Genomic DNA, 25,201 nt, shown 5'->3' with positions numbered 1-25,201 from the left:
AGTTGTTGGAGACTCCCTCAATAGACATGATGGCGTCACGCCTCAACAAGAAGCTTCGGACATATTGTTCCAGGGCAAGGGACCCTCAGGCAATAGCAGTGGACGCGCTAGTAACACCGTGGGTGTATGAAGCGGTCTATGTGTTCCCTCCGCTTCCGCTCATCTCAAAAATATTGAAAATTATAAGAACAAAAGTTCAGACGATACTCATTGTCCCAGATTGGCATCGAAGGGCCTGGTATCCAGATCTTCAGGAAATGATCACAGAAGATCCTTGGCCGCTTCCTCTCAGAGAGGACCAGTTACAACAGGGGCCGTGTGTGTTCTAAGACTTACCGCGATTACGTTTGACGGCATGGCGGTTGAACACCAGATCCTAGCTAGGAAAGGTATTCCAGGGGAAGTCATCCCTACTCTACTTAAAGCTAGAAAGGAAGTAATGGTGAAACACTATCACCGTATCTGGAGAAAGTATGTGTCTTGGTGTGAATCCAAGAATGCTCCTACGGAAGAATTCCAGCTGGGTCGTTTTCTCCATTTTCTACAGACAGGAGTGGATATGGGCCTAAAGTTAGGTTCCATTAAGGTGCAGATTTCGGCCTTATCAATATTCTTTCAGAAGGAATTGGCCTCTCTTCCAGAAGTACAGACTTTTGTGAAAGGAGTACTGCACATCCAACCTCCTTTTGTGCCCCCTGTGGCACCGTGGGACCTGAACGTGGTGTTGCAGTTCCTTAAATCACATTGGTTTGAATCACTTCAAACTGTTGAGTTAAAATTTCTCGCGTGGAAAGTGGTCATGTTATTGGCCTTGGCATCAGCAAGGCGGGTGTCCGAATTGGTGGCCTTGTCCCACAAGAGCCCCTATCTGTTTTTCCATGTGGATAGAGCGGAATTGAGAACTCGTCCACAATTTCTACCTAAGTTGGTTTCGTTGTTTCACATGAACCAACCTATTGTAGTGCCGGTGGCTACGGATGTCTTGGAGGAGTCCAAGTCCCTTGATGTAGTCAGGGCTTTAAAAATCTATGAAGCCAAAACGGCTCGTTTTCGGAAAACGGAGGCTCTGTTTGTCCTATATGCGGCCAACAAGGTTGGCGCTCCTGCTTCCAAGCAGACTATTGCACGCTGGATCTGTAACACGATTCAGCAGGCTCATTCTACGGCAGGATTGCCGTTACCAAAATTGGTGAAGGCCCATTCCACTAGGAAGGTGGGCTCTTCGTGGGCGGCTGCCCGAGGTGTCTCGGCATTACAGCTTTGCCGAGAAGCTACGTGGTCGGGTTCAAACACTTTTGCAAAATTCTATAAGTTTGATACCCTGGCTGATGAGGACCTCCTGTTTGCTCAATCTGTGCTGCAGAGTCATCCGCACTCTCCTGCCCGGTCTGGAGCTTTGGTATAATCCCCATGGTCCTTACGGAGTCCCCAGCATCCTCTAGGACGTAAGAGAAAATAAGATTTTAAACCTACCGGTAAATCTTTTTCTCCTAGTCCGTAGAGGATGCTGTGCGCCCATCCCAGTGTGGAATAAATCTGCAGTACTTGTACATAGTTACTGATGTATTTACACGAGAGTTGTGTACGGTTGAGATCAGACTGTTGCTGATTTCTGTTGTTCATGCTGTTAACTGGTTTAGTTATATACCATGTTATACGGTGTGTTTGTGGTGTGAGCTGGTATGTATCTCACCCTTAATTAACAAAATCCTTTTCCTCGAAATGTCCGTCTCCTCTGGGCACAGTTCTATAACTGAGGTCTGGAGGAGGGGCATAGAGGGAGGAGCCAGCTCACGCCCATTAAAAGGTCTTAGAGTGCCCATGTCTCCTGCGGAGCCCGTCTATATCCCATGGTCCTTACGGAGTCCCCAGTATTCTCTACGGACTAGGAGAAAAAGATTTACCGGTAGGTTTAAAATCTTATTTTCTCACGAACCAGGGACCGTCAGGTGAGGGCAGTAGATGCACTGACGTCGCCTTGTCCTTACCGGCTGGTCTACCTGTTTCCTCTAATTCCGTTGCTCCCAAAGGTACTCGAGCGCATCAGACATCAGGGAGTGCAGGCAATTCTGATTGCCCCGGATTGGCCTCGGAGGGCGTGGTACGCGGATCTCCTGGACATGTCCGTAGAAGACTCTTGGCCTTTACCTATCAGAAGAGATCTTCTTCAACAAGGACCGTTCGTCTACCCGGACTAATGGCGACTTTGTTTGACGGCATGGAGGTTGAGCGGAACATCCTAGCTCACAAGGGCCTTTCAAGAAAGGTTATTGCTACCATGGTTCAGGCCAGGAAACCTGTGACGTCAAAACACTATCATCATATCTGGAGAAGATATGTCTCTTGGTGCGAGACATGCATGTGGATAACGGATTACGTCTGGGTTCCATTAAGGTCCAGATTTCAGCTCTCTCCATTTTCTTCCAGAAGAAATTGGCCGTGTTGCCAGAAGTTCAGACCTTCTTGCAAGGGGTTCTCCACATGCAACCTCCTTTTGTGCCGCCGACGGCACCCTGGGATTTGAATGTAGTGTTGGAATTTCTACAGTCCTCCCGGTTTGAACCTCTGCTGACGGTAGAAGACAAGTACCTCACGTGGAAGACTGTGATGTTACTGGCATTGGCTTCTGCTCATCGTGTCTTAAAATTGATCGCCATATCGAGTAAAAGTCCATACTTGGTCTTTTTCTAGGACAGAGCGGAGCTCCGGACTAGACAGCAGTTCCTGCCGAAGGTTGTCTACGCGTTTCACCTGGTTCTGTCCAGGTCTGATGCTTTTGCTCATCCGGAGGCATTGGATGCCGTGCGTGCCTTGAAAATCTATGTCAAGCGAACAGCTCAGATCAGAAAGACGGATTCCTTGTTCGTTCTATATGATGCGCAGAAAAAAGGTAGTCCTGCTTCGAAGCAGTCCATTACTCGTTGGATCAGGCTTACTATCCAACAGGCCTATGTGTCGGCAGCCTTACCTGTTCCTAAGTCTCTGAAGGCCCACTCTACAAGATCGGTGGGCTCTTCCTGGGCGGCTGCCAGTGGAGTCTCGGCCTCGCAACTATGCCGAGCTACTACCTGGTCGGGGAAGAACACTTTTGTCAAGTTCGACAAGTTTGATACCCTGGCCAAAGAGGTTACCCGATCTGGGCAGGTGGTGCTGCAGCAGTCTCCGCACGTTCCCGACCATTCTGGAATCTTTGGGACGTCCCCATCTTACTAAGTCTCCCCCAATATCCCTTATGGATGCTAGGAAAAATAGGATTTTAGTTACCTACCGGTAAATACTTTTCTCGTAGTCCCTAAGGGATATTGGGCACCCGCCTCAGTGCGGTGACATTTTGGCAGGTTCTCTTTTATAAGGCTATCTGTTCAGCTGTTGTTGCTGGTAGTTGTCTGTTCGTGGTGTGCTGCTTTATAAATTTCACCACTCTTTGTTGTCCTATTTACTTCTCTTTATGTATGTCCTTTCTCCTTCGGGCACATTTTTACCTATAACTGCCTGTGGGAGGGGGCATAGAGGGGAGGAGCCAGCACACTTAGTGAAGACAATTTTGAAGTGCACTGGCTCCTTTGGACCCCATCTATACCCATCATACAAAGTCTCCCCCAATATCCCTTATGGACTAAGAGAGAAGGATTTACTGGTATGTAATTAAAATCCTATTTTTATGTGATGGATCTGCACAAAATAGTATAAGTTGGTGAAGTAAAATGAGAAAAATGTATATAAAAATTAATTTTTATAAATAAAAATCTGAAAATTGGCATGTGCATATGTATTCACCCCCTTTGCTATGAAGCTCCTCAAAAGTTCTGGTGCAACCAATTACCTTCAGAAGTCACATAATTAGTGTAATGAAGTCCACCTGTGTGCAATCTAAGTGTCATATGATCTGTCAGTGTAAACACACCTTTTCTGAAAGGCCCCAGAGGCTGCAACACCACTAAGCAAGAGGCATCACACCATGAAGACCAAGGAGCTCTCCAAACAAGTCAGGGACAAAGTTGTTGAGAAGTACAAGTCAGGGTTGGGTTATAAAAAATAAATAAATATCCAATTCTTAGATTTCATGGTGCTCCGGGGGATAATCAATCATCTTCAAATGGAAAGAACGTGGTACCACAACAAACCTGCCAAGAGATGGCCGGCCACCAAAACTCACAGACTGGGCAAGGAGGGCATTAATCTGAGAGGCAGAACAGTGACCAAGGGTAACTCTGAACGAGCTGCAGAGTTCCGCAGCAGAGACTGGTGTATATGCGCATGTGACCACAATAAGCCATACACTCCATTGAGCTGGACTTTATGGAAGAGTGGCCAGAAGAAAGCCATTACTAAATGTTAAAAATAAGAAGGCACGGGGGGGAAGCGTGGCCTAACAGGCAACCTGAACGGACATATTTTGGTGGAGCTCCGTACTGGCATCCCACTAAAATCTACTTTATGTCCCAAAGACAGCCTCTGGTGAGTTAACACTTACCCTACTGCTCATCTCAAGGCTCCATGAACCGTCTGTGTGGCGTCTCTGAGCCGGGATGGGGGGGGGGGGGGGGCCTCCTGCTTCCCTGCGGGTTGAGGCCCATACTGCTTTTTGAAGCCGTGAACTGCCATCTACCACTGCCCCTCTCGGGAACAGTGTCTCTTCGGGAAGGAGCTGTGTGGTCTGCCTGTATACAGAAGACGGAGCCACTGCACCTGCCAGGAGTTCCTGTGTACGCTGCGCAGAGACTCACCCCGCTCCGGCTGGCGCACCTCCAGCTCCAAGTGCTCTCACCGCCGCCAGTGCAGCCGTTGACCTGCCTCCCGGATCACCTGCTGATCCCCTGTGGCGGCTGCTGAAGTGCTCTAGCTCGCATCCCCCTCGTGCACACAGGTATCAGCCAGTATTACCATCCTCCGTGTCAGGCCTGTCCTTGTCGTGTGTGTGAGCCTCCTATTCAGTTTTGCTAGCTGTGAATGGATTACAGGGTGATTTAATAGGTAGGACCTTCAGATCCTCGTCACCACAGAGTAAACGGGGCCCTGTTCGGGCCGAGAAGACCGTGCCTGGCTGTGGGAGGGTGTCGGGGACCTGAGAGGATTGTACCACCGCAGTGATTGCTCCGGACCCCAGCTACCCACATATACGGCAGGCAATTATTTAAAGGAGGACGGAGCCGAGGGAACCCACGGCACATTGCGGGGAAACGCTGCCTCCCTGATGCATCGGCGCGCACTCTCTGGCCGGAGAGCAGCTAATGGAGGATCAATGCGTGGATGCATGTGGGGGACCGACGCCGGGAGCCACCTTTATAAGGACTCACCTTTCCAGTCTGCATATCATTGGTACTGTTAAGCGGAACCCTGCTATCTGGGAGACTTCAGCCCACGGTTGCCGGAGAGTCTTCTGGGCCGCCTCACATAGGGAGAGTGCAGCTGGCCTCTTGCTCATAGTTACTGCACATACTTACTTCCCAACATTACTTCTCCCTGTGACAGACTGACAACCCGGCCCTTGGTTCTCTTTATATTTGGCCACTATCTGCAGTTCTACAGCCGGTCTCTTAGCCAGTCAAGTATACCTGGTCTCAAGTGCATTAAACAGGCTGAGCTGCTGAAATTGCCTCATCTCCTGATGTAGTTACCCACCTCAATGTCTCTCTCCTCCCTTCCCTGCACTCATCCATGTTCTGATATGCCCTAACTGATGCCTTAACACAGTTGCCAGATGTCATGATAGCAGGTCCAGGCAGCAGAAGGGAGAGTGTGACTTGCAGCGTGTGCATCCACAGTGACATCTAGAGAGCCTCAGGAGCACTGCACCAGGGTGTACCAAGATGGCCGCCGCCGGGAGCACAGGCAGGGGATTTCACTCACTAACTACAGCCACAGCAGACAGGGAGGGCGCTTCCCCACTTCCAAAAGTACCTGAGGGTCTTATGCATACTTGCCTACCTGACCCTCTCCATGAGGGAGAAAATGCTCTGTTCCTGGACTCTCCTGGTATTGCCATCACCTGTGGTGAGCTAGTTCATTGATAAGAAAGGTGTTTCACCACAGGTGATGGCAATCATACATTACCAGGAAAGTCCAGGAACAGAGCATTTTCTCCCTCATGGAGAGGGTCAGGTAGGCAAGTATGGTCTTATGTAGGCAGGCGACTCTGTGTGGGTGAGTTCAGGCAGGAGGGGGAGCAGCTGCAGGTCCCGTTTTGGCTGCAATCCAGTCCTGGAGCTCGTTTCTGGGCAGGCTCTAAACTCGAGGCCCCGGCTTCACAGCAAAAAGTAGGCCTCAGGCAGTTAACAGCTGTAAAAAGCACCCGGCGGCAGCCCCGAGCACAGGGCAACGTCCCCAGCAGTGGGTAAGGCTGGGCTGGTAGACAGAGACACAGGGGCAGGCAGCAATTGGTGATATTAACCCCGTGGTGGACAGAGCTCTGTGTCAGCACATCCACTTAGAGCAGCATCCAGGCCACGCCCCGGTTCTAATAGTTTTACTTTATATATTTGTAGTTATTTTCTTTTTACACTAACTGGTTCATAAATTGCATAGGCTTTTATCTTCCGATGACTTTAACTTCTGGGTCCATACATCTACGGGCAGATTCCCCGCTCTGATGGCGCAGATCAAAATCTCAGATTGGTGGACATAGATGAGAGGAAATACATTCGGGAATTGTCAAAAGCTGCTTGTTAAAAATCCCGTACTCACCGGTCGGCGAATTGAGGATTTCCAACGTGTTGGATCTCCCCGATCCCACGATCCAGGCATCGGGAGAACAGGGATTTGCCCCGATACCTGCCTGAAGTATGCGCCTCATTATGCTTTCTTGAAACCCTTGGATACAGCACAAACTGATGACGATATACAATGGAATCCATAGTTTCTTCTCTGCAGTAAACTGGTTATTCTGCTTCCGTAGTTGATTTATCCTAAATGTCTAAATAAAAACATTACAATATATAACAATTCTTTCGTTTGTATTTTGAATTACGAAAATAACAGGCACAAAAAATGATTGGATGGTAGCATGTGATTGTACCGAGATGGTCATGTGTTTCGTGTGTATTTGCAGCTGTGATCTTAGACTTGTGGACGTGACATAATGGGTGTCCATGAACTGTGGCCCATCCTGGAGCCAGTGAAGCGGCACGTCCCACTGCAAAGTCTTAGCGGGAAGACCCTCGCTGTGGATTTGAGCATATGGGTGTGTGAAGCTCAGTCTGTGAAACAGATGGTTGGAGTCGTTGCCAAACCTCATCTCAGGTAACAGAGCTCAATAATAAGACTGCATTGCCGTTTCTCCATGCAGGCGGTGAGCAGAAGGACTGGAATGCCCCCAGTTACACCATTTACATTTATTGTGCCTTGTAGTTCATAGACTTTATGAAGACGGGATTTAAAATAGGATTTTAATTACCTACCGGTAAATGCTTTTCTCGTAGTCCGTAGAGGATGCTGTGGTCCATATTAGTACCATGGGGTATAGACGGGGCCACCAGGAGCCATTGGCACTTTAAGAGTTTAACAGTGTGGGTTGGCTCCTCCCTCCATGCCCCTCCTACCAGACTCTGTCTAGAAACTGTGCCCGAGGAGACGACATACTTCGAGAGAAGGAATTATACAGATAGTGGCGAGATTCACACCAGCTCACGCAACAAGGCAAATCCGGCCAACAAGCCGGAAAACTCAGCAACAACTGAAACCATAAAGAACGCAGAACTCACCTAGGAACCAGGCAGTACTGAACCAAATAACCATTGCAGGATAAAGAAGCGCTGGGCGGGTGCCCAGCATCCTCTACGGACTACCAGAAAAGGATTTACCGGTAGGTAATTAAAATCCTATTTTCTCTTACGTCCTAGAGGATGCTGTGGTCCATATTAGTACCATGGGGATGTACCAAAGCTCCCAGAACGGGAGGGAGAGCGCGCAGGCTCCTGCAGAACAGCTTGACCAAACTGGAGGTCATCAGAGGCCAAAGTATCGAACTTGTAAAACTTAGCAATCCTGCCGTAGAATATGCATGCTGGATGGTGAACCTGATCCAGCGAGAAATCGACTGCTTAGAAGCAGGACACCCAATTTTCTTGGGATCATACAGGACAAACAGAGTCCGGTTTTCTGTGAGGAGAAGTCCTACTCGCATAAATCTTCAAAGCCCTCGCAACATCCAAGGCCTTTGAAGCAATTGAGGAGTCAGTAGCCACTGGCACCACAATAGGTTGGTTGATATGAAAGGCCGACACAACCTTAGGAAGGAACTATGGATGAGTCCTGAGTTCTGCCCTATCTTTATGGAAGACCAGATAGGGACTTTTACAGGACAAAGCCCCCAATTCCAACACACGTCGAGCAGAAGCCAAGGCCAACAAAGTGACCGCCTTCCACGTGAGAAACTTGATTTCAGCCTCCTGCTGAGGTTCAAACCAATCTGATTGCAGGAACTGCAACACCACATCATTATCCCATGAGGCCGTTGGTGCCACAAAAGGAGGCTGGATGTGCAGAACCCCTTTCAAAAAGGTCTGAACCTCAGGGAAGACAGCCTATTGTTTCTGGAAGAAAATGGATAAGGCCGAAGCCCAATCTCAGGCCCATATCCACACCTGCTTGAAGGAAAAGGAGAAACCGTCCAAGCTGAAACTCCACCACAGGAAACTTCTTGGGTTCACACCAAGACACATACTTTTTCCAAATACGATGGTAATGTTTAGATGTTACCCCCTTCCTAGCCTGTATCAGGGTAGGAATAACCTCGCTCGGAATACCCTTCCGAGCTAAAATCTGGCGCTCAACCGCCATGCCGTCAAACGTAGCCGTGGTAAGTCTTGATAAGCGAGCGGCCCCTGTAGTAAAAGCTCTGCCTCTTCGGGAGGATGTCTTGGATCTTCCAGCAGTAGATCCAGCAGATCCGCGTACCAAGCCCTCCTTGGCCAGTTCGGAGCAATGATGATTGCCAGAACATTTGTTGTTCTTACAAGTTGTAGAACTCTTGATAAGAGGAAGTGGAGGGAACACATACACTGACGTGAACAGCCACGGTGTTACTAGTGCGTCCACCGCCACTGCCTGTGGGTCTCCCGACCTGGAACAGTACCTCCTCAGCTTCTTATTGAGGCGGGAGGCCATCATGTCTATGTGAGGAACCCCCCACCAACCGGTTACCTCCTCAAACACCTCCGGATGGAGGCCCCACTCTCCTGGATGGAGATAGTGTCTGCTGAGGAAGTCCGCTTCCCAGTTGTCTACTCCCGGAATGAAGATCGCTGACATCACTACAGCGTGCCTTTCTGCCCAGAGGAGGATTCTGGTCACCTCTGACATTGCAGCCCTGCTCTTCGTTCCGCCTTGTTGGTTTATGTAGGCCACTGTGGTCACGTTGTCCGACTGCACCTGAACAGCCCGATCCTGTAGAAGGTGTGCTGCTTGAAGAAGACCATTGTATATGGCTCTTAGCTCTAGGATGTTTATCGGAAGAAGGGATTCCTGACTTGACCACCTTCCTTGGAAGGTTTCCCCTTGAGCGACTGCTCCCCAACCTCTTTGACTTGCATCTGTGGTTAGAAGGATCCAGTCATGAATTCCGAACCTTCGGCCCTCCAGAAGGTGAGGTAGTTGAAGCCACCAGAGGAGCGAAATCCTTGCTTACGACGACAGACGTATCCTCTGGTGCATATGTAGGTTAGATCCCGACCACTGGTCCAAGAGATCCAGTTGATAGGGTCGAGCATGAAACCTTCCGTACTGCAGAACCTCGTAGGAGGCAACCATCCTCCGCAGAAGGCGGATGCACTGATGAACTGATACCCGGGCCGGCTTCAAGACATCCCGGACCATTGTTTGAATCACCAACACTTTCTCCACCGGTAGAAACACCCTCGGCACCTCCGTGTCGAGGATCATTCCCAGGAAAGAGACCCTCTTTGTCAGCTCCATATGAGACTTTGGAAGGTTCAGGATCCAACCGTGCTCCCTGAGCAGATGGGTCGTGAGAGCAATGGATCTTAACAACTTCTCCCTGGACGATGCCTTGATCAGCAGGTCGTCCAGATATGGAATTATGTTCACCCCCTGCTTGCGGAGGAGAACCATCATCTCTGCCATCACCTTGGTGAAGATCCTTGGTGCTGTGGAGAGACCGAATGGCAGTGCCTGAAACTAATAGTGATCGTCTAACAGTGCAAACCTGAGATAAGCCTGATGCGGCGAGCAAATTAGAAAGTGGAGGTATGCATCCTTGATGTCCATGGACACCAGGAACTCCCCCTCCATCAGTCCTGAGATAACCGCTCTCAGAGACTCCATCTTGAATTTTAAGTCCCTGAGATAAGGGTTCAATGATTTTAAGTTCAGAATTGGCCTGACCGAACCATCCGGCTTCGGTACCACAAAAAGGTTTGAATAGTAACCTCTGTTCAACTGATGAGGTGGAACTGGAACAATGACCTCGGACACTATCAATTTTCGGATAGCGTCCAGTTAGACTATCCCTGTCTGCCAGCAAGCCTGATTTGAAGAATCTGTGAGGGGGGACAGTTTGAAACTCCAGCCTGTACCCCCAGGACACAATATCCTGTATCCAAGTATCCAGGCCAGACGACACCCAGACGTGGCTGAAATGCCGGAGTCTTGCTCCCACCTGACCTGCCTCCAGGCTGTGCAGTCCATCGTCATGCTGAGGACTTCGAGGTACTGGTCCTGGGAACCTGTGGGGGCAGCTTTTTGGGATTTGGCACGACCACCTCTAAAGAAGGTGTGAGAGGGTTTGGTCTTTCTAGGCCTAGCGGGCCGAAAGGACTGTGACGTGTTGGGAGTAAAAGGCTTCTTCGTAGCCAGTGCAGCTGAGGGGAGAAAAGGAGACTTACCCGCGGTGGCCGTGGCAATCCACACATCCAGCGCCTCCCCAAACAGAGCCTGACCTGTATAGGGTAGGCCCTCCACACTTTTCCTGGATTCAGCATCCGCAGAACATTGGCGCAGCCAGAGACCTCTGCGAGCCAAGACGGACATGGAGGAATTCCCCTCAGCCATGGAACCCAGATCCCTCATGGATTCTACCAGGAACCCTGCAGAATCCTGTATGTTATGTAAAAATCAACGTCACCTTTATCCATCGTAGTCAAGTCCTCCTGCAGAGTGATTGACCACTTGGCTATAGCTTTAGAAATCCATGCACAGGCAATAGTAGGTCGCAGTATAGCCCCTGAAGCCGTGTATATGGATTTGAGCGTAGCATCCACTTTGCGTTCTGCCGGGTCTTTCAACGCGGTAGATCCCGGGACAGGTAAGACCACCTGTTTTGACATCCTGGAGACAGAGGCATCAACTATAGGTGGGGACTCCCATTTCTTTCTATCGTCTTCCGATAGGGAAAAGCAACCAGAACCCTTTTAGGGATCTGGAATTTTTTCTCCGGGTTTTCTCGGGCTTTTTCAAATATTGCATTTAATTCCTTAGATGCTGGGAAGGTGAGAGGGGCTTTCTTACTATCTGTGAAAAAAGCCTCCTCAACCTGCTCAGGAGGTGTCAGAAATATGTAACACATCCCGCATGGCCTCAATCATCAACTGCACCCCCTTAGCAAGTGATGCCGTCCCCCTCGACACATCCCCGTCTGCTGTGTCATAATCGGTATCCGTGTCATCCTGCATAATCTGGGCAAGAGCACGTTTGTGACAATGTACCGCAGGGGGCCCCGAGGGAGCAGTATCGGACCATACTGCCATAGAGGACTGCAATACATGAGTTGCATGCTCAGTCCTTGCAACCCTTTCAGAAATCTGAGAAATAGTTTCCTTAAGAGAGGCTAACCATTCCGGTTCTCTAGCTGGGATCTGTGGTACAACAGTGCAATCCTGATTACATGGGATGGGATCTTCCTGAGAAGATAAATCCTCTCCAGCATATGAGACAGTCTCTAGACATGTTTGCTTGTACACCCCACATACATACAGAGTACAGGGCAGACAGAGTTTCTCCCCTAACCCCCCCCCCCCCCCCCCCCCCCCCAAGAATGGCAGAGAGACACAGAGATTGGAGCCAACCCACACACAGCGCTATATAGGTATAGGGAGACCCTTAACCAGCGCTGACTGTGTCCCTTATTAGGTGACACAGTCTTACACAGCCTCCCCTCCCTTCTACAACCCCCTGGTACCGTACAGATAGCTGGAGTTGCTCTGGAGGGACTGTTCTTCCACTGGCAGCGTGTCTGCAGGCAGAAAAAAAGGCGCTGAACGCTGCTGGGTCCGCTCTGAGGAGAAGCTCCACCCCCTTAATGGCGCTGTCTTTCCGCTCTTCCAAGATTATACTGGTCTGAGGATTTAGTGCTGGCTGAGACCCTGTAGCTGCCATCTTCACATCTGCTTCCTGCTTGTTAGGGAGCCGATGACTCACTCGCCACACTTCAGGGGGTGGCGTCATGCTGCTGGGGTGAGCATTCCCTTGCGGCGGGGAGCGATCTATCTCCTTTGGAGCTCAGTGTCCAGTCAGTGGAGACAGTGGCTCAGACCCCGCAGGGCAGACACTGCTCTCCCCCTCAGTCCCTCGATGCAGTGAGGCTGTTGCCAGCAGCCTCCCTGTAAAATAATAAACTCTAAAATAAACTTTACTAAAGAAGCTCTGTAGAGCTCCCCTAGCTGTGACCGGCTCCTCCGGGGACCTTTTCTAAACTGAGTCTGGTAGGAGGGGCATGGAGGGATGAGCCAGCCCACACTGTTAAACTCTTAAAGTGCCAATGGCTCCTGGTGGACCCGTCTATACCCCATGGCACTAATATGGACCCCAGTCTCCTCTAGGACGTAAGAGAAAGTTGCTTATTTCAAATGGAGGAATAATAATAATTAATAATAATAATTTTATTTATATAGCGCTCTTTCTCCAATAGGACTCAAGGCGCTTAACAGATACATAGCATAATATAGTACAGAAAATAATGAAGTACAGAACAGATTTTCATAAAATACAGAAGCATGAAGATACTAAAGGGACAATTATGGGAATGCTTGAGTAAGCAGGAAAGTCTTGAGTCTACTTTTGAAGGATTCTATAGTTGGGGCCTCTCGCACTGTGCGGGGAAGTGAGTTCCATAGAGTCGGAGCCACATGACTAAAAGCTTGACCCCCAGATGAATTATGGGAGATTCTAGGTACTGCTAAAAGTCCTTCATCTACAGAACGCAGTAATCGAGTGGGGCAGTATGGGGTCAGTAGCTGCTTCAGGTACCTTGGGCCCTGGTCATGTAGTGCTTTGAAACTCAGTCTTGAAGATGATTTGCCATCTTACAGGCAGCCAGTGAAGGGAGTAGAGGATGGGTGTTATGTGGCTAGAATGGGGCTGGTTGGTTAACAGCCTGGCAGCTGTGTTTTGCACTAGCTGTAAGCGTTGCTATTCTTTTGCTAGGAGACCAAGGTAGAGTACATACTATTTCCCAGCGGGCAGGATGCCGGCTGTCAGGATACCGACAGCGGGGCGAGTGGTACGAGTCCCCTTGCGGGCACTCCTCACTATGCTCGCCACAGGTTGTATTCTCGCTCTATGGGTGTCCTGGACTCCCACAAGTAAGAATAGTCCCTGCATACCAGGATTCTGGCTGGCGGCATTGTCGGCTGGAGAGATTCCGGCATCTGTGTCCTGACCGCCAGGATCCCAACGGCCGGCAAATTGATTGCGTCCCTTTCATATGTATGTGTAATATGCATAAATCAACAGTCTACTGTGGTATTTCACAAAGGCAGAATAGGCCTGTAGTTCAGACCATTCAGACTCGTGTGTTTCTGACTTATTATAATGTTCATTTTCTTTCTACCAAGGAGCACTTCTTATTATCAGTAAGGCAGTAGCAATGCTTTTTCTCACCGCTTGTCCTAGCAATACAGCATCTAATATCACCTCAATTTATGAATGCAAGCTCAGTGATACTACTAGAACAAGAATATTTAGAAATATATAAACATGTAATATGTGTGTATTTTTTAATTATCATCTGTTATCGTCCTTCCAGAAGAAAGATCACACAGGTAAATGTGCTCCTGCAATCCCTGGTAAATAGCCTTCCCCTAGATAGCCAGTTCCGACTGTGGCTTTCCGCCGTTGTCATATAGTGTAGTCCAGTCACCAGGGAACATGCCTGTGTAGTCTTTCTGAACTTTCGTAAATAGCCCCAAATTAAGGGTTCTATGGTTTATCTACTGTGTCACAAAGTAGTCTTCTCTTTTTAGAATCGCCCTTAGATATTATCTTTCCGAGCCCTCACTCACGGAACATATACAGTATTGGAATTTCCTGGAATAAGGGCCTAATCCAGAGTTGATCACAGCAGCAAATTTGTTAGCAGTTGGGCAAAACCATGTGCACTGCAGGGGGGGCAGATATCACATGTGCAGAGAGAGTTAGATTTGGGTGGGGTGTGTTCAAACTGAAATCTAAATTACAGTGTAAAAATAAAGCAGCCAGTATTTACCCTGCACAGAAACAATATAACCCACCCAAATCTAACTCTCTCTGCAAATGTTATATCTGCCCCCCCTGCAGTGCACATGGTTTTGCCCAACTGCTAACAAATTTGCTGCTGCGATCAGATCTGAATTACCCCCTAGGTTTCAGAGACAATTCCTCCAGATATCTCGTCCCCAGTGCTGACCCTATACTACTCGCTTCACCTGTTCCTGCCCAAAGTTTAATACTCCCGTATAATAGTCCTATAACTCCCGTATTACAATGAAGGAAAGACGCCTTCAGCAGGCATTCTAGTAATGCAAAAAGAAAGTTTGTTCCGGCCACTGTAGCTGTAATGCTGCATAACCACCTGAGACTTCCACAACATTCCCCCTTCCTGTAGGGCTGCTATGTGGATCCAGGCCTGATCTGTGGCGCTGAACTAGCAAATTGGTAAAGCTCATTATGTTTAAATAGGGGGGGGGGGGATGATGGCGTATCACCCACAAGCCACAGTCTCCCGCCCTCCTCATTCTCCTTCTTTATTTAGACTATAAGAGATATGGGGGTACCCTACATTAGTGGTAGTGAGGAGGGGATGGCAAAAGTAATGGCAACAGCTATTATATGACCGAGTTAAGTCCTTGTTTGATTTAAAAACTGTATATGGTTTTTGCATGTATTTGCAAGTGTACTTTAATTCAGGTGTTTGTACCTGTTTTGCGAAGGAACCTCTTTTTTCGGGTCTCCTCACTGAGTCTGATGGATGTAAAGCTTGTCTTTGTGACTGAAGGAGAAGCCCCGAAGGTTAAAGCGGACACAATGAACAAGAGGAATGAGATGAGGTACGGTGCGTCTAATAAACCAGCACCAGCCAGACCCGGACGGTCCTACTTCAAGAATGTTTTGAAAGAGGTGTGTTGTTAAGGTGGTGTGCCAACCATTGTATATGGCATATGTGGGTGTAGTCATAATATCACCACAAGGTCAACATCTGCAGAATGACAACATGTACACAATATTGACATCTGAAATGTCAGTATTATCCACGGACCAACAAAGGAGGGTAGCTTTAGGCTATGGGAGGAGAGGGTTAGGATTATAGGCTCTACACATTAGGTGATATAACTGAACGATATGAACGTTCTCGTACATTAATGAACGAGAACTCATTCATATCGTTCAGTGTGCGCGGCCCCGTGCTCGTTCATCATTGGTGCCGGGTCGCTTATGCATGCAAGCCAATATGGACAATCTCGTTCATATTAGCTTGCCCCCTCCCGCTGCGGGTCGCCCATCTGCCGTCTATAGGGCCCATTTGGCTACGGGAGTGGAGGGTGAGGGTTAGAGTTGGGCACTAGGTTAGGTTATGGGAGGGGAGGTTAGGGTTAGGTTACTGGAGGGGAGGGTTAGAGTTAGGAATTGGAGGAGAGGAGGATTAGGCATCAAAACTGGCTAACTGTTTTATTCTGGTGGCTTCTAAAACCTTGTAAACTAGATAGCGAGGCGTTAAAAAATGAGTAATGACATCCAGAAGGTGATGTTTTGGAAATTTGCAAAGCGCTAACCTCGCTGCTGCGCTTGTGCCCCATAAACCCAAGAGGTCACCACAGGTCTTTGGGAATGTGCCCTCAGTATCTCTGCAACTTCATGTTCTTTTCTTCTTTAAGCCTGTGATATGACTACTCTAATCCATCATGTTAGAGGTATGCCACATCCACCAGAGCTTCTAAGCTGGCCCCAGACCCTTATCCCTCTTTCCCCAAACCACCCCTTCAAAATGAGGCACACCCGCTGTTGGTAGACATGCCATTGAAGGGGCACCTCTGTGAGCTGCATATAGCAGTGGTCTTACGGGATGTAGTCATATGTTGACATTGAACAGGACAGTTAGGGTTAGGCTCTAGGGGGAGTGTTAGTGATACTCATCGCCAGAAGCACCTCAGGATTCGCCGGAAGTCATTAGGATGTCACCGCCAGACTCAGAAGACACCTCTGAAGACACCGTACTAGGTAAGTGACTACTAAAACAACAAGGACATTATGATGACCTTTAATCAATGTCGACAAAATATACTACAACCCACAGGCCAGCTGCCCACTGGCATTAGTCTGGTAGAAGGGTGAGGAAATCTTTCCACCACTAAATGTTACAAATCCCCCTAATCTTATTTGCTGAGGGCATGTTATTCTTCATGTGCTTACATGGGGAAATTCAGGTAATTGTTGAACATAGTGAGAAGAAGAAAAGGAGTTGTGGTTTAGGGGGTCATTTCGACCCGTTCGCACACAGCGGTTCTTCGCTGCGGTGTGAACGGGTCGGAAATGCGCGTGCGTGGTGGACGTATTGCGCACGCGTGTCATTGCCTGGCGATGCCGTCAGCGAGAAATGTGATTGCAGCGGCAATCGCAAGAAGGCGGGAGGTGTTCCGGGGCGGATACTCACCATTTTCCAGGCGTGGTGAGTCCAACGCAGGTGTGTCGAGGCGTTTGGAGGGCGGATGTCTGACGTCAGGACCGGGACCTTCATCGCTGGATCCGTCGCACTGGGTGAGTAACTGCAGCCCTAGTCTTGTTTTACTTGAAACTTTTTTTAGCATAGCAGGGCTGCACAAGCGTTCGCAGCCCTGCTATGCTAAAATACACTCCCCCATAGGCGGCGTCTAGTTGATCGCACCAGCAGTAAAAAGTTACTACGTGCGATCAACTCAGAATGACCCCCTAGGTCTGCTAGTCATAGTTATTCATGCCTTAATAGAATTTCTCTAGCATCCATAAGGGATATTGGTGAAAACTAGTATGTTGGGGTATAGACGGGGTCCAAAGGAGCCAGTGCACTTTAAATTTCTTCAACTGGGTGTGCTGGCTCCTCCCATCTATGCCCCCTCCCACAGACCGTTTAGAAAAAAGTGCTCTCAGGAGAGGATGCACACTCTGCAAGCTCCAGAGAGTTTTCTTAAATTTCATTTAAATCTTTTATTTTTTTCGGTATGCTGTCTGGGCAACAACATACCTGCGCCGTGGGTGTTGAGGTGGGGGGCCTTGTGAGGTGCAGAGCCGCTTCCCCGCTGCAGGACCACCGTCCTGAGGGGCTGTTTGTTCAGCGGGACACTGCACCTTGGCTGTCACAGCCGCAGCACGCCGCACACCCCTAACGCTGCCTGAAGGTGACTTCGGTGGTGGGCCCCGGTTCAAAGTGCGGCTGATCACGGACGTGACGTACGGGACCCTCCCTGGGGCCAGACCGTGACGTGGCCGGACCGTGCGGGGGGGGCGGCCGCAGCGGCTGCGTGACGTCACACGCAGCCGCTGCGACCAGGGGCATCGACGATCAACTCTCGGCCCGCCGCAGGAGCTGCGCTGGCCGGGAGTAACTCCACAAGTACAAAAGCATCGCCACTGTGCGATGCTTTTGTACTTGTATGGGGGGGGGGGCCGGACTGACATGCGGGGCGGACTAGCCCTGTGCTAGGCGTCCCCCCGCGTGTCAGGGAAGATGATCTTAGCTGTGCTAAATTTAGCACAGCTACGATCAACTCGGAATGACCCCCTCTGTTTTTTTGTGAGCAGTGTAGTCAGTCTTCACAAATTAGTGAAGAGGCTGGGGAAGGGGGTCCAGAGCCCCACTTGTTAGGGTCTCTTAAAACTATGATGTCAGATATGTCCTCCCAGCTTACTGCTAATGTGCAGAAAACTCAGCTACTGCAACAAGCTGTTGCAGATTTAGCTGCTAGGGCTGATGTACAGCCCCCCTCCCTACCCCTCTCTCATGCAGGTCCCCAGCGTGGTTTACCTACTCTTCCCTCTGATACAGATGATGATGATGTCCAGGATGATGGGGGTGACCCGGACCCCGTTAGTGGGGATCCCGATTCTACTCGGGGTATTGAACCCCTCATTTTGGCTAGAAGGGATGTGTTACAGCTCCCTCTAGAGGACGCTTCTTCACAGCAGTCGTTTTTCTTTGTACAAAACAAGCCCAATGTCCCTTTCTCTGATTTTCCAGAGTTAGATGACTTATTCAAACAGACCTGGAAAAATCCAGACAAAAAATTCCAAGTGTCCAAAGAGTTTTGCGCACTTTGCCATTTGCTCCTCACGGTAGAAAATTTTGGGAGGAACTCCCCGGGGTGGATGTCTCCGTTTCTCACCTGTCTAAGAAGGTGGTGCTGCCTGCCCCAGGCTCCTTTACCATGAAGGATCCTGGAGATAGAAAGATGAAGACTTCCCTAAAATCTATATACACTGCAGCCGGCTTTTCACAAAGACCGGTCATTGCGGGTTGCGGGATGACCCATGCCATTCATTCTTGGGCCACGCAAATTCAGGGGGGCCTCTCGGGGGATATGCCCTTAGTTACCATAGTAACCCTCCTGAAACACATGCAGGACACTACCCGTTTCCTCTGTGATTCCCTCAAGGAGATGGGGAATATAAATGCTCGGACGTCGGCGTACAGGGCTTTGTGGTTGCATCAGTGGATTGCGGATGCAGAATCCAAACATAATGTGGAGTCCCTCCCCTTTTCTGGGGAATGGCTTTTTGAGGTTCAGTTGGATGCCTGGATTTCCAAGGTTATTGCCGGGAAATCCTCGTTTCTCCCCACTGGTGCCCCGCCGGTGAGACGTCCCTATCCGGGACCGTCTGTCCAGTCCTTTCGGTCTCGCATATTTCGATCAAAGGCCAGAGGTGCCTCCAATGCGGCTAGAGGTACCAGAGGTAAGTCTAGAAAACCTGTAAGTACCAGTCCTCAGGAACAGTCCACCAGTTCTGCTTCCACTAAAGCCTCAGCATGTCTGTGCCCACCCACCCCAAAGGGATCTCCCGACTGTGTCACTTCAGCCGCGTCTGGGAGACCTCATGCCAGGTTGCCTGGGTCAGGGAGCTCGTTTCTCAAGGCTTCAAGCTGGAGTTTGACAGTACTACACCTCCCCCCTCTCCCACCCCCAACGATTTTTCAAGATATGCAAGTAACGTTACAACAGGCTATCCGAAATTGGTCCAGTTCCAGTACCTCTACCGCAACGCAGCGAGGGGTTTTGCGCAAATCTGTTTGTGATGCCGGAGCCAGACGGTTCGGTCAGTCCTATTCTGAATCTGAAATCCTTGAATCCTTATTTAAAGGAGTTCAAGATGGAGTCCCTGCATGCAGTGATTGCGGGCCTGGAAGAACAGGAATTTATGGTCTCCTTGGAAATGAAGGACGCTAATCTCCATATTCCGATTTGGCCTCCTCATCAGGCGTACCTGCGGTTTGCCCTGCTGGACGATCACTTCCAATTCCAGGCACTATCCTTCGGTCTGTCAACAGCCCCGAGGGTATTCACAAAGGTGATGGTGGAGATGATTCTTCAACTCCGGATCCAAGGGATCAATGTGGTGCCTTATCTAGACGATCTTCTGATAAAGGCAAGATCCAGGGAACTTTTGTTGCTCCATATCAACCGCACCATCCATCTTCTGTCCAACCATGGGTGGATCCTCAACTTACAGAAGTCCCACCTGGAGCCAGAGGCTCCTGTTCCTGGGGATGTTGCTGGATACTGTGGCACAGAAGGTGTTTCTACCACGGGACAAGGCGACAACACTTAAGGAGTTGGTCCGCATGGTGCTCCGCCCTACTCGGGTATCCGTACATCTCTGCATAAGATTGTTGGGGAAGATGGTTGCCTCCTACGAGGCAATCCAGTATGGGAGGTTCCATGCCAGAACGTTTCAGTTGGATCTCCTGAGCAAGTGGTCCAGATCACATCTTCAGATGCACCGGATGATTCGGCTATCACCTCAGGCCAGGATTTCTCTCCTGTGGTGGCTTCAGTCCTCCAATCTCCTGGAGGGGCAGGAGTTTCGGGATTCAGGATTGGACCCTTCTAGCGACGGATCCGAGTCTGCGAGGATGGGGAGCTGTCACCCAAGGGGTGCAGTTCCAGGGCAGGTGGTCATCCCACAAAAGCCTCCTTCCAATCAACATTCTGGAACTTCGGGTGATCTACAATGCTCTGCTTCAGGCATCTCCTCTGCTCCAGGATCAAGCAATCCAGGTACAGTCTGACAATGCCACGGCGGTGGCGTATATCCTTCGACAAGGAGGGACAAAAAGCAGAGCCTGCATGCGAGAGGTGTCAAGGATACTCCTCTGGGCGGAAAGAACTGCAAGAGCCATGTCAGCAATCTTTATTCCGGGTGTGGACAACTGGGAGGCGGACTTCCTGAGTCGTCACGATCTCCACCCGGGGGAGTGGGGGCTTCACCATCTGGTGTTCCAGCAGATCATCGACCGGTGGGGTTGCCCACAAATAGACATGACATGGCTTCTTGTCTCAACAAGAAACTTACCTGGTATTGCTTATGGACCAGGGACCTTGGCAGTACCTGCTGGTATACCTGTTTCCTCCTATCCCAATGCTCCCAAGGGTGCTAAAGCTGATTAGGAAACAAGGTGTCCAGGCAATTCTAATTGCCCCGGATTGGCCTCAGAGGGTGTGGTACGCGGATCTTCTGGACTTTTCCGTCGAAGACCCTTGGCCTCTACCACTCAGAAGAGATCTTCTTCAACAAGGACCGTTCGTCTACCCGGACTTATGGTGTCTTCGTTTGACGGCATGGAGGTTGAGCGAAACATCCTAGCTCACAAGGGCCTTTCCAAGAAGGTTATTGCAACCATGGTTCAGGCCAGGAAACCTGTGACGTCAGAACACACATCATATCTGGAGGAGATATGTCTCTTGATGCGAGGAATGCACGTATCCGCCTGCGGAGTTTCACTTGGGACGTTTCCTACGTTTTCTGCAGGCTGGTGTGGATAAGTGTTTACGTTTGGGTTCCATTAAGGTCCAGATTTCAGCTCTCTCAATTTTCTTTCAGAAAAAATTGGCAGTGTTGCCGGAAGTCAGATTTCCTTGCAAGTGGTACTCCACATACAACCTCCCTTTGTGCCACCTATGGCTCCCTGGGACTTGGATGTAGTGTTGAAATTTCTACAGTCCTCCTGGTTTGAACCTCTGATGACTGTAGAAGACAAGTACCTCACGTGGAAGACTGTAATGTTACTGGCCCTGGCTTCTGCTCGTCGTGTCTCAGAATTGGGGGCCTTATCGTGTTAAAGTCCGTACTTGGTATTTTACGAGGACAGAGCGGAGTTCCGGACTAGACAGCAGTTCCTGCCGAAGGTTGTCTCCGCGTTTCACCTGAATCAACTTATTGTAATTCCATCCGTTTCTGACGCTTCTGCTCCTCCGGAGGCATTGGATGCTGTTCTAGCCGTGAAGATCTATGTCAAGCGCACAGCTCGGGTCAGAAAGACGGATTCCTTGTTCGTGCTATATGATGCGCAGGAAAAGGGTTGCCCTGTTTCAAAGCAGTTCATTGCTTGTTGGATTCAGCTTACTATCCAACAGGCCTATGTGTCGGCAGCCATACCTGTTCCTAAGTCTCTGAAGGCCCACTCTACAAGATCGGTGGGCCCTTCCTGGGCGGCTGCCCGTGGAGTTTCGGCCTTGCAACTATGCCGAGCTGCTACCTGGTCAGGGAAGAACACCTTTGTGAAGTTCTACAAGTTTGATACCCTGGCCAAAGAGGATACCCAGTTTGGGCAGGCGGTGCTGCAGCAGTCTCTGCACGTTCCCGCCCGTTCTGGATGCTTTGGGACGTCCCCATCGTACTAGTTTTCCTCAATATCCCTTATGGATGCTAGAGAAAATAGGATTTTAATACCTACCAGTAAATCCTTTTCTCGTAGTCCCTAAGGGATATTGGGGCGCCCGCCTCAGTGCGTTGACTTTTCTGCAGGTTTTTGTTCTATAGTTACCTGTTCAGCTGTTGCTGTTGTTGTTGCCAGCCGTTGCTGGTTGTTATATTTTTGTGGTGTGCTGGTGTGTGAATCTCACCACCCTTTGTTGTCATATTTCTTCTCTCATATATGTCCTTTCTCCTTCGGGCACGTTTTGACCTATAACTGCCTGTGGGAGGGGGCATAGAGGGGAGGAGCCAGCACACCCAGTTGAAGAAATTTAAAGTGCCCTGGCTCCTTTGGACCCCATCTATACCCCATCGTACTAGGTTTCTCCAATATCCCTTATGGACTACGAGAAAAGGATTTACCAGTAGGTATTAAAATCCTATTATAATTGCTTCTGCCATGTCTTTGCACAGTGTCTCCGGATGTTGGACAGCTTGGGTGTGCCATGGGTTGAAGCTGTGGGGGAAGCTGAAGCAATGTGCGCATACCTCAATGCAAATGGCTATGTGGATGGATGTATTACCAACGATGGGGATGTCTTCCTTTATGGAGCACAAACTGTTTACAGGAACTTTACTATGAATGTGAAGGTAAGTAACATGTTTATGTGCGTTAGTCTATGTTCTGCTGGACACTTAGGCATTGTTAGCTGAAATTGAATGTGCCAATTTGTGAAGGGATTCTGTTGTGTGCTCAGGGAAGTCTCTGCCCTGATGCGCGTTTCACCATAACTGGCTTGTTCCATTCCATTCTGACTCTATCAACAAGTCACTCGCTGTGAAACGCACATCACACCACAGGGACTCCCACTGTGCGCATGATGGGATCCCTGTCCATTTCAGCATCAGCTGCACTTCTCGGGTACTTTTTTCTTTCTCCAAAACTGTACATATGACGAAAGTATTTTCATCCTTCTGACTTTACCTGAATTTTGTTGAATTGAATCTAAGAAAAGTTCTCTGTGCTTATTTCATATATCAGTGGTTCCCAAATGCGCTTCTCACGGCACCCTGACAGTCCAGGTTGTGGAACTTGTGCCCAGATGGTATATTCAAACTCAGGGGTCTATTCATGAAGCAGTGAAAAGTGTGGAGAAGTGAGCCAGTGGAGAAGTTGCCCGTGGCAACTGATCAGCATTGAAGTAACATTTATAATTTAAATACTATAAAATTGTACGGAGCAGCTGATTGGTTGCCATGGGCAACTTCTCCACAGGCTCACTTCTCCACTCTTTTCACTGCTCCATGAATAGACTCCTTACAGAGGTACTAATTAAGTCACCTGTGCTTAAGCATGGATAGCCTTAAAAACTGGACTGTTAGGGTGCCTTGGGGACCACCACTGTCTTATAGGGTTTCTGTGCATATTTGTAGCAAATTTACTTTTATTCTGGGCAGTGGTGTAGTATGTTTTTAATCATGTAGTATCAAATTGAACGCTGCTTTGTTTTATTCGATGCACAGTTCACCATTTTTCATATATAATTGTGTGGTTTTCACCAAATTTACCACTGAATAGAGACAGACTCACATGTCCAATCGGGTGGATGTTTGCTACACTGAGAGATGTAACATGTTTGTATGTAGTGATACATCACGTCTAAAAGTTTGCCCTTTAAAATGAAAATATGCCATCACCAGCATCCTACACCTAGAGTTACCACTGCACATATGCACACAGATGGCGTATGCAAGTGCGTACGGACTGATGAATACATAGACAGAGCACGCAGTTAGGAGTCTATTCATGAAGCAGTGAAAAGAGTGGAGAAGTGAGCCTGTGGAGAAGTTCCCCATAGCAACCAATCAGCTGCTCCGTACAATTTTATAGTATTCAAATTATAAATGTTACTTCAATGCTGATTGGTTGCCATGGGAAACTTCTCCACTGGCTCACTTCTCCACACTTTTCACTGCTTCATAAATAGACCCCTGAGTGAGGTGGGAGTTTCTGGGCAGTAAGTGGGCCATGACTATGCAGATGCACGGAAGTGAGTGTCGTGGGAGTGTAAACTGACTTCACTCTTATTCGTAGCACATGGATGCAGATGGGACGCCTGTTCCAGACTGATCTTTTGCACACTGCGTGGATCTGGTGCTAGTCCCGTTACTAATGACAACCGCTGCGGGCATTAAACAGTGGGCAGGATAGGCTTCCACATGCAGATGCATGGATATTTGGCATGCCCAGGCATATTCTTGCATTAGCGTGTAGAGGTAAGCAGTCTGCCATGTGAAAAGTGACCCATGGAAGTGTCAGACTCCTAATTGGGCCTAACAAGCTCCACCGCTATGGAGGTTATTTTCCTTTCCTGACTATGTTTTATACTTAAGCCAGCGGGTGCTGCCATGTTATTCCTGGGCTAAAGCGCACTGTGTATTGCAGCAGAGGAGATCCACCAGCTTTCAGTGTGAATCAAATTCTATGATTCTCCTGCAGTCACATGTAGGCGCGTCAAACAGCCACATGATCATTACATGTGTCATGTAAGAAGACTTTAGCGCATGAGTGCATGCAGCACTCTGGGAAGGAAGGGACCCGCAGCTGGGTGTGTAACACCGGAGAGGTGTATTTTCTTCTCACACCTTTATTTGTAAAATGAAGGGTCTGATAAAAGTGCACTTTGCTCCACAAAGCTAGTGAGTCGGCTGAGCAACCCGGCATCACTCTTCATTTTACAAACAACGTATAGCTATGAAGATACACAGAGAGAGTGTAGCTGCTTCCTTCATTCATCGTCTAATACATAGAAGAATATTTGGAGATAGATTCCTATACAACGTTGCTCTGAGTAGTAGGAATATTAAGAGATTAGTTCTGCAGTTTGTTTCAAATAATTGGAATTCCAACAGGTTTGCTCTTGGGCCAAGGAACAAGGTCACTTCCAGCTGGACACCTGCCTACAGGCTGAGGGTGGTTGTCTCTCGGCAGCATTTTCACCAATCCCAATAATGACCCTATCACATCAGGTAGTTTTGAAGTCTCACACTGTGATATGAGCACTAGTTTCCCCATATTGTGTAGAGGAATGCGCTACTGTGCAGGCTACAG

At 49.0% G+C, this 25,201-nt stretch overlaps 2 protein-coding genes across 6 annotated transcripts in view; one reads left to right on the top strand and one right to left on the bottom strand.

The window, feature by feature from the left end:
* SMC6 (structural maintenance of chromosomes 6) overlaps positions 1–5,646 on the bottom strand; it is a 370,384-nt gene extending 364,738 nt beyond the window's left edge. The window contains exon 1 of the mRNA XM_063915349.1: positions 5,623–5,646. The gene's annotated coding sequence lies outside the window, so the exon portion shown is untranslated. The remainder of the gene's footprint in view (positions 1–5,622) is intronic.
* Positions 1–25,201, top strand: part of GEN1 (GEN1 Holliday junction 5' flap endonuclease) — a 146,983-nt gene that overhangs the window by 30,222 nt on the left and 91,560 nt on the right. The window contains exons 2-4 of one of the 5 annotated variants that reach the window (XM_063915350.1): positions 7,049–7,239; positions 15,141–15,327; positions 22,564–22,740. The exons of 1 other annotated variant lie outside the window; for it this stretch is intronic. In XM_063915350.1, coding sequence (XP_063771420.1) covers positions 7,079–7,239; positions 15,141–15,327; positions 22,564–22,740 — 525 coding nt within the window. In that variant the 5' untranslated portion in view covers positions 7,049–7,078. Of the gene's footprint in view, positions 1–7,048; positions 7,240–15,117; positions 15,328–22,563; positions 22,741–25,201 lie in introns of those variants that run through there. 3 more of the 5 variants (XM_063915352.1, XM_063915351.1, XM_063915353.1) reach the window with 3 other exon arrangements.

This window comes from Pseudophryne corroboree, chromosome 4, assembly GCF_028390025.1.
Source record: "Pseudophryne corroboree isolate aPseCor3 chromosome 4, aPseCor3.hap2, whole genome shotgun sequence".
Classification (NCBI taxonomy): domain Eukaryota; kingdom Metazoa; phylum Chordata; class Amphibia; order Anura; family Myobatrachidae; genus Pseudophryne; species Pseudophryne corroboree.
Note: the sequence above shows the minus strand (reverse complement) of the source record. Positions and strands in the feature narration are given on the sequence as shown.